Source organism: Maylandia zebra, linkage group LG6 (assembly GCF_041146795.1).
Source record: "Maylandia zebra isolate NMK-2024a linkage group LG6, Mzebra_GT3a, whole genome shotgun sequence".
NCBI classification, from domain to species: domain Eukaryota; kingdom Metazoa; phylum Chordata; class Actinopteri; order Cichliformes; family Cichlidae; genus Maylandia; species Maylandia zebra.
In genome coordinates this window covers 42,643,084-42,656,407 of record NC_135172.1, presented here as the reverse complement: position 1 = coordinate 42,656,407, position 13,324 = coordinate 42,643,084, and the positions used below count along the sequence as shown (strand labels likewise).

General features: G+C 39.5%; 1 protein-coding gene across 1 annotated transcript in view; it reads left to right on the top strand.

The window, feature by feature from the left end:
* Nucleotides 1-12,790, top strand: part of sorcs3a (sortilin related VPS10 domain containing receptor 3a) — a 240,240-nt gene extending 227,450 nt beyond the window's left edge. The window contains exons 23-27 of the mRNA XM_014411902.3: nucleotides 873-1,004; nucleotides 1,101-1,200; nucleotides 4,589-4,694; nucleotides 6,096-6,256; nucleotides 9,097-12,790. Coding sequence (XP_014267388.1) covers nucleotides 873-1,004; nucleotides 1,101-1,200; nucleotides 4,589-4,694; nucleotides 6,096-6,256; nucleotides 9,097-9,155 — 558 coding nt within the window. The 3' untranslated portion in view covers nucleotides 9,156-12,790. The remainder of the gene's footprint in view (nucleotides 1-872; nucleotides 1,005-1,100; nucleotides 1,201-4,588; nucleotides 4,695-6,095; nucleotides 6,257-9,096) is intronic.
* Nucleotides 12,791-13,324: the final 534 nt, after the last annotated feature.

The window sequence follows — 13,324 nt, the reverse complement described above, 5'->3', positions numbered from 1 at the left end:
GATGGAAAACTCTAAAGGCTTCCAAACATTGTGGCAGATTAAAACTGTGAGGGTGGTAGAGGGTGTAGAGCAGAACAAAGGGTTCATCCAGCAGGAGAACACTTAAGAAAGATCCCAGTTCACATCTGCTGAGTTCACATTTCCCTGTTGAGGCTCCACAGCTGCAGCGCCTTAACTGGGACTGCACTGTTATGATGGAGTTTGCATACAAAGTGATGACACAGTTGGTGCCTCTGGCTATCTTTTCTCTTCATGCATAGAATATTCTGTATATTGTTAATTATATATGAATTTTCTGTAACCCTGTCTCTCAAAATGACAGACAGCCTGCATTTTGAACCAGTTTCTCCCAAAGTGTCCAACATTTTCATGTGAAAACAGTTTATGTTCATCTATTCTCATGTAAATCTTAGTCACTTCTCAAAGCTGCTTCATAATGGCTTTTAAACATACTCCACCCAAATATTCACTGCGATCTTTAACCTGTTTCGCTTCTGGCTCGTCTCATATGGCCACTTGGTCAAAATCCCCCAGCACGACATTTGTATGCACTGTTTCAAAGTGAACGGTGAATATTGTGAATAGTGAGTGAAACTAACCGTAACACTAACCCAGCAGTTAAAAGCTCCTCGTTGACAGTCTTGTGATTTACGACACTGTTTCATGCTTTCAGGATTGCATCTAATGCTGCGGCTCTCTTAGATACAGCAGAGGACACTTTGTGTGTATCCCCGAGACTCCGGAAGCTTTAACAAAACTACTGCGTTTGAAGTCCCGTCAATGACTTTAAGCCTTATGATGCCGTAAAGCTTTTGTTATTTTCACAGTATCACACAGTGATGGCAAATAAAAACATTTCTATCTTGTGACAGGTGGCCGAATTCCCAGAGGAGCAGCTCCTGGTAGCGGTGTTCCCCGGAGTGCCAACAGCTGCTGAGCTCTTCCTGTTGCCTTATAAGAACCAATCAGAGGGCAAGAAAAAGAGTGAGGAAGCTCTGGAGCGGGTATGGGTGTCTCTAAGTGAAATTCACGAGGAGTTCAAATTCCTCCAACTTGATTATTGTGCCTACAAAACGGTGACTTGTTGTGTACTTTAACAGGCTTCTGACACAATTGTAAGTGCACTGAACCAAAACCTGGTGGAGTTCGAGCTGAAGCCCGGTGTGAGGGTGATCGTTTACAACACACAGTTAACACTGGGTAAGAAACATTTGCTGTCATTGCTTTTAATTTTGCCATCAAGTCATCATCTATAATATTAACTTCTGGGGGTAATGTAATTATGGCCTGCATGTTCCATTTTTCATTTTCATGTGCAGAGAAACAGAAGTGTAATAACTATGTTTTGACAACAAGAATTTTTCTTTGGTCCACCAATTAAAATTCCTGTCAGACCTCGTCTATCCCAGGCGAAAGAACACAGACGAGGATAGGAGGGGTTCGGTTTTAAGTGGAGCTCCTTGAGAAGAGGGATCTTTTATGCCTGCCATCAAAAGCTGAACATCTGTTCTATTTCTTTTACAGCCATCCAACCACAAAATGAGTGTTACACTGAGTATAATTATGTTGATTATTTAGTCCTTGAGAAAGAACACTGTACAATTTCAGGGCAGACTTTGGAATCATTCAAGAAGTCATCAGCAGTGTTTTGCGGGAAGGCTGATTGACATTAGAGACCCTCAAATGCTCTCGTGTCAAATCAGCGCTGATTCACGGAGACACAGTAATTGTAAATAACATGGCTAGACTGGAAACCTCTACTTTTTTATTGGTTTGGAGCTCGGTACTGCTCAGCAGCTCCTGTGTCCCGCTGCTGGACAGGTCTTACCTTATATTCACTGCTTGGCTGGTTTCATTAGGTGCACAGTCTCTGGAGGCACACAGCCATGAGTTGTCTGCAGCTCAAAGCGATGGGTATTAACAGCCTGGCATGTAGTGCTCTGTGACGTTTTGTGGTGTGCTGCACTCTAATGACATTGAAGGTGTACCCAGCTGGATCCCTCTTTATATTTCACCTCCCAAGAAAAGGTCTAAAAAGCCTTCAAGCTGCTTGAGAAAGGTCATCGGCACGCGCGCCTCCATCTCTTAGCTGAGGGCTCACGTAGCGCTAAACCCGTCACAGAAAAGCATCGGGCTTTTTCTTCAGCGACAGACATTAATGCACTCTTCAAAATAATGGGAGAAATTTAGGGTTTGTGCCTTATGAGCGAAACCGTGACATTAATCACACTGAACACTTGTTTGGTTCGGTACTTTTTTGAATGAATGTTGGCGCATTTAACTGTTTTACATTCACCTGAAATCTTTGGATTTCCTGCTACTGTCAGTTTGTTTTGCCCATCAGCAGAAAGTGTAATTTCACGCTACAACACCTTACAGTGTTTCATATCTTAAAGATAAAAATATAATCTGGGGAGTCATTATTGTTCTGGATATACAGTATACTACAGTGTACGGGGTACAAGTATAAAGAAAATACGTTTTTGACCCTTTAACATCTAACAGGTCACAGGCAACACGCAGAGCATCTGTCCTTTTTATAGAATTTACACATATTTGGAACATCTGACGCAAAGGTTTCTATCAGAAATGATGTTGTGGAAAAATGTGTTATTGTAAGGTAACATCTTCCAGGTCTGATATGTAGCCCAGCCCTAACCCCGGTGACCTGCAGGATTTTTAAAGGTTCGCTTCATTCAAACTAGAAGCAGAGAAAAAGATAAATCAATAATGGATGTGACTACTCTTTGCTTTTGAAGAGGTGCCTGTTTTCTTTGTTGCACATACTTTTTCAAGGTACTCTACCTGTAGGTGCTACCACAGTGCCAGGAGCTATTTCAGGTGTATCTGTTGTCAGAAGTGAGTCTCGTTCATTTTTTCCATTCTGACAAAACTTTGCATTGTTTCTCATGCAGAATGAAGTCACTGTAGTATTTTTGGAAACCCAGAAAATCTCGCTGTAACAGCCAACCAATAGCTAGAATCTAGCATTATATCCTCCTGAGAACCAGCCCATTCATTTATGTCCTCTGAAATGGACATTTGTTTTTGCTCTATATCTTTTGACTAAGTCCTGATGCACTGAATAGAGGAAATCCTGGACTTTCCATTGGTATCTCATGTGTCTGGGTGTTAGCAACAGGAAGAAGCAGGTTCAATGGGAAGATTATTTTCTTCCTCGGTTCTCAGGAAGATATACACACATTATAATACATTCCCCGGAGGTCCTGTGATCTTTCCTACTTTATGACTTCCATCCATTTCAGGAGTGAGTGAAACCTGCAGGCTTTAAAAGGCTTCCAGTTGCATAGAAGTGAGGATGCACATTTCTATAAAGACCAGTTCCTTGATTAAAGTCACAATAAGTACAACGTGGAATCCATTTTATTAATTATAGCTATTAATACTCGTACGCATAATTGTCTATTAATTACAGTCAATTATAATTGGAGAATAACCCAGGATATCCTCACTGGTCATCGGGCAATGAGTGAGCAGTATCTCCTGGAATTCGATCCACCTATATTGTTTCTGCCTCTGTATGTCAAAGTGGGCTTTTACAGCTTGAGCTGCCCACGGACTGCCATGATAAGTTTGCCGTCCACTCCTGATTGTCCCTGACATCAGGACAAGTCAGTCTCAGGGAGAATCTCAGCCGCTACTCTTTATGGCACAAAGTAAAATACTTTTTTTTCTACAACAGTTGAAATATTTTTAACTCAGCTGGATGTGCAGTCACCTCAGTTTGTGGGGCCTTTGTAGGTAAACACACATTAGAGCTCCGATCAGCATGAAACTGTACCGGTTCCATCAAGTGTTTGTCAGTTATGGACTTGGATGAGAAATTTGAAGGTGCAGCCATAAGAACAGCACAAACTTAACTATAACTTCTGAGTATAAAATTCTAGGGTCTGAAGAAAACGAAGCACTTCTTCTTCCTGTCTTATTAAGATAATATGTAGTTGTGATGGGGAAAATAGCAGCAATAACAACATATAACAGCAAATAAAATGAATAACTCCACTTTCAACACCTCTGACGTAACCTCCCAGGTCAGAGATTTAGTTAGCCATCGTTAGCCAGAGCTCATGTGTACTGTATTCTTTTTAGCTGTTCCTCCATGGAGGAAAAATCGTTTAAAAAAAGTGAATTCTTGCTGATATGTTGACTGCCAGTTCCAATTATTTAAAGATCTTACACTTAGAGTTTAATAAAAAAAAAAATATTGCTAATACAGGAAATGAGGAAAACGCTTTTGACTGAGCTGAACTTTCAAACTTTGAAACCTCAGAAGTTCTTTACTTTTTCAAATCTGGCGTCTTTATGATGAAACTGCTCAAGATGTTGATAAACTGAGATCATTTATGCATTCATACAAACATTTGTTCTTGTTTTAGCATTAGCATTTAGCCACATCTGGTTGACTTGTAATATAAATCTAACTGTACTTTTGTCTGTTGTTGGTTTTAATGAATCAAATTTCTATTTTTATTTCTATTCTGTCTCATTTGTCAACTGTTGATTAACATTATGTTGTTTTTATTTTGACTGTCTAATGTCATCTCTGTGCACCTTCCTGCTCCCACAGCACCTTTAGTGGACTCGAGCCCCAGACACAGCAGCTCAGCGATGCTTATGCTCCTGTCAGTTGTGTTTCTTGGCCTCGCGGTGTTTCTCATCTACAAATTCAAGAGGTGCAAATCTTTCTGATTTCTTCCACCTGCTGTAGGGCCCCACTATATAACTATTACTCTGTTCTTCATTATTGATGATAGCAGATGAGCCCTGTCTAGACCAATCTATTATAGTCATATTTGGTATTTTCAATTGATAGATCACTCTGGAGTTGTCACTCATACTTGTGAGATTCCAGTGCATGAGGCGTGTGCAGCAATCAGTCACAAAATTCAGGGAAAACGAGCAGTAAATGGTTTAATATGCAGCTTCTCTGCCTTGGATCTTATTTGCTGAATAAATTATTCATACTCAAAATTATTCTTTTGAAAAGTCTGAGGGAAATGGAAAAGCTGTCATTAATTATGGATATGAAGTTTTTCCCATTAGTCTAAAGAGGATGCATTTTTCAAGAAATCTTACAGTTGACAAAACAGAGCAATTAATAACCCAAATGTATAGTAATTGCAAATAAATTGGATAATGTCTAAATAAAGATCTATATTAGGCGGTATAAATGCAGATGAGAAAAGAAACCAGTGTTACTGTAATTTGTCTATAAATTAGGCACTCGAGTGTAATTACAGTCAAGGCAAGTTTACAGTTTGTCAGCACCAAGAAACAGAATCATCTTTGAAAAAGTAGCTCAGTGCAACAGTCTGTCAGACTTCTTAAAAACCCACATTTTTAACTCGAAAGAAAAATAATTTTCATTTTTCTAAAAAATGTTGATCCTGCCAAAACATCACAGCTGGAAGCAGTGAGACAACAGAGCAGGCAATTCACATTTAGCACAGACGGTTCAAACTTATTCATCCCAAAGCTTACTCTGTGCAAAAGAGTCAATAAAGACAAACTGGATAATCAAACCAGTTATAATTATATTAAAGGTGTGCCCATTGATTCATATTATATAAGAAAAAACTACCTTTGAAGATGTCAGCTGTCAGTGAACTTCAAAGCTACAGGGAATGAAATAACCAGCAAAAATATATAGCATCGAAATATTGATTATTTAAAGGTTAACCAAAACTAGGACCAGAGTTGTTTTCTCCTTTGATCTGATGAATTCTGTAGTTACACATGTTATAGTTATGCTGACCTTTATTTGCCTCACCTGCTGAAGTTAACTGGCCTGAGAGAAAAAAGAAACCCTGCAAGGAAGCAAGTAATAAAGATCAGGACAAACTCGGTGAGAGCAGCTTGATGTGTAGAGGCTGATGTAGATGAGGCTGCAAAATCAAATAATTTATTCATAAAGTCGTGTTCTCGGTTGTAATTTACTAATGAATGTAAACTTGGGACTGCGGTTACATAGCCTTAGAAACACAACAACCCCACTGTGTGCATGCACAAACACCGCACCTGCACGTGAGATGGTTATCTAACATTTGTTGATCTTGTTTTCTGTAAATCCTCAGAAAAATACCTTGGATCAACATATATGCTGAGGTTAACCAGGAGAAAGAGCAAGAGATGATCGGCTCGGTCGGCCAAGGCGACAGCACGCCGAAAATTACTCTGAGTGAGTTCTCCACATCCAAAGAACTCATGGAGAAGGAGCTGGATGCCAGGGTCAAAAGTAAGTACCTGCTGAGAGTAGGGACAGGCGTTTCAAGCAAATACACTTCAATATTTTTTTGGGTTCTAGACGCGTTGCTGCCACCTTAAGTAGTAGTCATGGTGTTGGTGGGTTACTCTATTCACCTGCTGTAGAAATAAGAGAAAATCCATGAACAGGAAATGGCCACATAGATGATTTAACTAACTCACACTTTAAAGGCATGTAGATATCCAGAGACAAATAGAAGGCATCCATATACATATGAATGTATGCGATGCACTATATACTGCATAATCTCATCTGTGTGAATATCAGCACTATGTGTCTTTGCGACGAATCAAGTCATGATTAAGACATTTTCAAAAATATAATACATGGAGCACAATGAAATCTGGATCTCAGTGACCTTGTCGTGGTCCAGCAAGGTCTGTGTCACTGCTACATTGTATTTTAGGACATTTAAAACATGCACTGTCCACTGTTTGGAAACTCGGATATTCCCTATACCGAGGTTTCAGACATGCCAAAACATGCCAGGGCATGTAAAGATGGAATTTCAGGGACAAACTTTCTTTTGTCGATGGCTTTATAGCAAAAGTCAACATGATAATGTGTAGGATAACTGTGCGTAGAATCACCTCCTGGGGATAATTTACATACTGAATCTGAATCGTCTTTTAAACAGAAATCCAGCAAATGAATCTCCTTTTTACCATTTTTGAATTATTCACAGAGGAGGAAATCCTTAGAGTAGACAAAGCCCGTGAAAGGGTTTTAGAGGGTAAGGAAAGATTCCAGTGACACCCACAGTACTGGGAATAATGACTAAATAATAAAACCAACATGTTTAGCATGTGGCTGCAGGACTCCATCAAACACAGAGGGAGTGGCCTAATCATTCCTCATTCAGTCACAGTTTGACTTCAATTTAAAAAGAGACATTCATTCATTCATATTTCATTACATGATAAAAAAAACAATAGGTTTGATAAGCTAATTGCTGCCCACTCTGACTGTATATAACAGAGTGGATTTTCTATTGTTACCAGTAGAAATGTACCACTTCTGGCAGCTGCAGACCCAGGATTGATTTGGCTCTGAGATAGTTTAAAAGACAGATTAAGTTCCTGCACTTTCACAGTTCTGGAGAGCTGACTGCTTCTGACCTGTGTGTTGAAATTCAGAGGAGCTGTCGAGAATGGAAACTCACACATTAGTGAAACCCTCAAGCAGCGAGGCCGTGAGTGTGCTGCTTCATTTCAGCAGAATATTTTTATCCAGGTCAATGTCTGATTGTTACTTTTTTTTTCTTTTTACATGTGATCTGTATTCCTGCACGAGAGTACTTTCAGTTTCTCCATAACTCATGTAGCACCTCGAGTCAGTGGACGGGGACGCACAGTAAAGTGTAACAAAACAACAATAAGTGTAAGAATAAGAGTTAAACAACATATTTACGAAACACTAATCAAATTACTACCATCTGATTCCACGTTTGAAGCAACAATGGTACATTGTTGTTTTTCTCTTAAATTAAAGGTACCATGTGGCTGCCGATGGGCCTGATATCCACTTACAAGAACATTATACTGCCACTGTTTTATCGAAATTTAAAGCAGATGTCCTCCTATGTGGATCTCATTTCTCTCAGAAACGAAACTCAGGTAAAAAAGAAAAAAGAAAATCATGTAATTCTTTGTTTTTACATTCATCAGGTCCCAATCAGCCCAAATAGCAAAGAGAAATTAAAAATGCATGCATTCATGAAAGAGTTCGGGTCTTAGGAGGTCAAATTCGAGCAGGTGCTCAGCACTACATGCATTTAGTGCAACAGAAAGTGTATCAAATCATCCCTGCCTGCCATCACAGGACAAGGATATTTAACCTCCTAGGACCTGTCGTCCACATATGTGGACATCACATTTTGGGTTATTTAGACCAAAATACTCAATTTTGCTCTACATGGACCTGATATCCACTTACGAGGACATTATACTGCCACTGTTCTATCAAAATTTTAAATGAATATCCTCATATATGGCTCTTAGTTTTCTTAAAAACAAAAATAAGGTTAAAAAAAATCTGGTAATTCTTTGTTTTTACATTCATCAGGCCCCAATATGCCCAAATATCAAAGAGAAATTAAAAATGCATGCCATGGAAGAGTTCGGGTCTTAGGAGGTTAACGAAATGTATTTCACAACGAATAAACGCTGCTTTTTATTTGCACATTTCTGCAGACGTCCTTGAAGTTGCTGATTGATTTGTGCTATATGCCAGAGTAAATTAACAGCTATTCTTGTGTTTCTCACGTAAATGGCCTGTATTTGTATAGCGCTTTTACTAGTCCCTAAGGACCCCAAAGCACTTCACACATCCAGTCATCCACCCATTCACATTCACACACTGGTGATGGCAGCTATGCCACAGCCAGTGGCACCACCAGTAGGCAACAGGTGAAGTGTCTTGCCCAAGAACACAACAACCGAGACTGTTCAAGCCGGGGCTCGAACCGGCAACCTTCCAATTACAAGGCGAACTCCTAACTCTTGAGCCACGATCGCCCAACACAAATGGGGTAAACGTCCAGACTTTCGATATTTGGTTCTAAACTTCCTCACCGAGCATGTTCCAATTAATTGGACCAAACATATCATAACAAAAGCTGGCATATTTTTCATAATGGGTCAATTTCAAATTCCAACGCGTCTTAATAGCTTCAGAGCCTTTGAATGGAAATTAAGTACAAGGAGTCAATGTCAAAGAAGCTATTTGTTTTATAGTCATTAAAGCTCTGAATTAACTGTCTTTGTTCTTGGCTTTTTTTCCCCTCTTTCATTTCCTTTATTTATACTCAGGGGGAGTCGGAAATGCCTGCGAGAGCACAAGGGAGATTCCAAACTGTACTAGTGTGTAAAACTGGTGGAGCAGCGCTTCATGTACAGAGCAAAGTATTTCAGTGTCGGGGTTTTTTTTTGTTTTGTAATTCTCAACACAACTGATGTTAATAGTTTTCTAAGGGACCTCATTTATACAGACTTGCATGGATGTCTCATTCAACAACATCCATGCAGTTAATGTCAATTTACTCAATGAGATCATTGTAATTACTGACAAAACATATTCAGTTTTGTGGATGTATAAGCTACATAGCAGCATTCATTTGCAAAGTGAAATATCTTTCGTGGAAATCTATCAAAAGTTATGTACATTTCTTAAGGCGTTTGCTTTGAAAATCATTTCTGCCTATATATAGACTATAATGTCGGAGTCTTCAATCAAACAGGGAATATTATTGAAATGTACAATACTGTCATCTGTTCTGTTAAATGTATATATTATTACTTTCTACATGCTCGTAGTCTGAGTACCATGGCGGCAACAGAAGATCTGACGATGGTCTTTTTTTCTGAAAGTGTGTTTAAAAAGTCAAACATTACTTAAAGAAACCGATTTCCTTTGCTAAGGTCCTTAACTTGTGCATGTTCTTTCTGAGGACACAATTTCTGTGTTGTAGATAAGCAGGTGTTGTAAATAGTTATTTTCTAATCATGTGTCAAAAGACCCCAATTGATTCTGCTGATTCTGTTTTGCTCTCATTTTCTTCAGTCAAGTGTTGGCTGAAATGAACCTGATAGAAAGGATTTATCTGTTAATGCAGGTAGAGCTGCATCGGCATAGTGCAGATGTCCCTCATGTTCTCTGAAAATAAAGTTAAAAGGATCATCCTCAACAGGATCATTTTCAGGATATTTGCATTTTCAGTACAGATATACAATAGACTGTCATTAAACTCTCTGAACCAAACATTTGCAACCAGAGCCCGACTCATTTGTTGGTCGGCCAATGCTGGCTATTTATCGATCTATCGATATTGGCATTTACAACAGCCGATAAATGAAGTTTAAAAGCTACGAAACAAGAGAAACATCCTTCAGACGTGCTGTTGTTATGACGTTTGTCCACCAGAGGGCACTCTGCAGGTTCCCTGCTGGGAACCACAAACGCAATAACCAGCTGGTCCGAGCAAAGTCGGGCAGAGTGTGAGCTCGTAAATAACTACAAATGTCAGGGAAATCTGTATATCCCATGTTTGAATCACCAAACATCTGTAGCAGTATTGGCCTTAAACGTCCCATTACAGTCCGGTTCTATTTGCAAGTGAGTCTGTGGCTCTCACTGTTCAGATTTGGCTTCGATACTAATGTTGAATCACTTTGGAAAAAAATGTATCTATTGTGGTGACCAGTGATCAAATTCACAATTTCAACTCATTGGGGAAAAACATGGTGTTTATTTTAAGTAGGCTTACAGTTGGGTTGTGGTTTCTGCTTCTTCTTTGGTTTGTGGCAGTTTCCAATGGAGCTCATGCCAATATTATTATTTGTAATGTCCTGCAATTCTTTTCAGTCATGGTGGTGCTGGCCGCTCATCTGGCCAATCCACCTCATTGGTCCAGATTCAACAGTAATAGGATGTATTGTTCTAAAACAGTTATGGTGCCTAGTGGGTAACTTCATACGACAAGTCCTTGATTTATCCACTAACACCACCGAGTGGTTGACATGGGTTTAAATCAGGACTGGTTATGATAAAATACTAGGAATGAATGGTGTTATACATTTCAAATTGTGTCTTCATTCTCTTCAAAGGACTGCTGTGTGAAGTCTTGTTTTTTTGTACCTTGCCAGAGCAGCATAATCAACATGGTGATGCCAACTAATGATGACAAAACATATATGGTGGTAATAAGTAGTTTAATTAAGTCAATGAAATTTTCTCTGCCTAGACTCTTCAGCCTGAACTACTTTTTAAGATTTCATTCTCAAAAACCAAGTCCATCTTCAGTCAGTAACAGTTCCACTACTGTAAGGCCAAAGTGAAGACGTTTGGGCTTTTTTGGACATGAGAACTTTGAGATACAGGAAACCTGTCTGTGCACATAACCAGACCAGAGTAAGACTGGTGAACTGGAAAATTTGCTTGTAAATTAAATTAGCCTTATAGCAATGAGTCGCATCGATGTTATTGAACTTGTTAAAAGAAAGTTCTGAACTGCAAATCTGATGCAGCACGATTGAAGTGAAAGAGTCCTACATTCATTTTAATCACAGTAACTCGATGCAGTCCAGGACACACCTGGGCCTCCAAGATGGTTTCAAGTAATGTGTACAATGTGAAAAGGTAAATCACTTATTAGCTCACAGTTTTTGGATTCCAATATCATGTTCTCCCATTATTTTCAGTTGTCATAGCTTCAACTTCACATATTTTTTTCCATGTATGCTATCAAACCCAACTTTAAGCCTACAAAGTGCTTTTGCTGTTCATTAGGATTAGATAAGCTAATGAGTCCATGTTCTACAGAGTGTGTTACCAGCATCTTTGGTGCTCATTGTGGCACAATTTTTACACCACTCAAAATGTGCAACTACTGCTATTCTAACAATGTGACAAAACCAGAACATTGTCTTCAACTGTGCCTGGAACAGTATGCATTTATTTAATGAATCCACAGTGTACAAACAGAGCTCCCCTGGCTGCCATTAGCCTCCATTCACAAACCAACGCTCCAGTCTCTGCTTTGCATCTAGTTTGAAATGAGTGAACACCGTCCTCCCAGCATGCAACTTCCCCCAGCTCTGCATTCTCCAGGCCTGCAAAAGCCAAGTGGCCTCGACTTGACTCCCGTTGCTCTCCCAGTATCCAGCATTGTTGATAATGAGAGAAAGCTGGACAGCTCAGGGGAGGGTGCCACATGCAGAGGTTTCCTGCAGTGCTCAGCTCAAGCAAACAGCAGTTCCAGGAGAAGCGAAAGGCTGCAAAAAGATATAGGCTGTCACATCACATATGCATTACCTGCAACAGAGTGCTCTCATCTCAAACCAAACAGCCAAGCCAAGCCTTGTTAATACAGACAGAACACACATTGAACAAAGATTGTTCTAGAGCTTTGTTGTATTCAACACATGCCATAAGCAAAGGATTGTTTGCTTGGCTAGATTTTGTTTGGGTAAAGGCTTTGATGGTGGCACTTTGTTCTGATTCTTATTAGAAAAGCAGAATTAGGGGGGACAGAAAAAGAAATCAAAAAGTTTCTCCATCCTTAACTACACATGGATATTGTCTTTGTTTTCTGTTGTTTTTCTCTCTCTTGGACCCTTTGAAATTGTGAAGAATGTACAATGAACATAGTACACTGGCTGTCCATAAAAGTTTGCAAAGAACAAATGCTTCAAAATGTGGTGCTTTATCTGCACCAGCACATTGGAAGTGCCACTAGTAAAAGAAAGGACTTTGATCACTGGAAACTTCTGTCTCATCTGATATCTTAAATGCCACATTATACCGTAAGCACCAGACAAATCCATACTTGAACCATAAAAGAGATCCTTTGCATTTGTGATTTTTCAGAAGGCAAAAGCATTGTAATGTTCTTCAGTGCACAAAAATCTACAATGCATGCATCATCAGTAATGTTCTGTTTCATCTTGATTTCGATATTTCTACGGTAAAGAAACTGTCATTTTGAAATTGTTTCAAATAAATGTATTTTTGTACATCAGTGCATTCATTCTCTGGATGATGAATTTCTTGTGAACCCAAGGGTGCAAAGAAAATGATGTTCGCTGAGCATTACACTGTTTGCCTGATGACTCAACCAACCTCCAGTGCAGAAGCACAAAGCGAGGTCGGAAAAGCACCAGCAGTGTTGTCGGCCTTGTGTCTGGCCTGCAACCGCGGTCAGTGTCACCAAACCGTCACGGCACGGTGTCAGCTCTCACAGTCTGTCCAACTAATGGAATAAACACACTGCTACAGTGAGGAAAAATGCACAGAGAGAACAGCTCGAGCACATTGTTTGCAGTAATAAAAAAGATGGATGCAATGAAAAACACTTTAAATGTAATCAGGTTTTACTGCATGCCTCTATTGCATATGTAGATGTGCAACAGTGGCTGAACAAACTCCAAAAAGCTAAGCCAGTGAGCCAAAGTAGAACTGCTGGAAGTCCAAATATTTAACAGAACCCCTAAAACCTGAGAATCACGTTGATGAACTTCGTAAAATGCTTTGACAGATGAA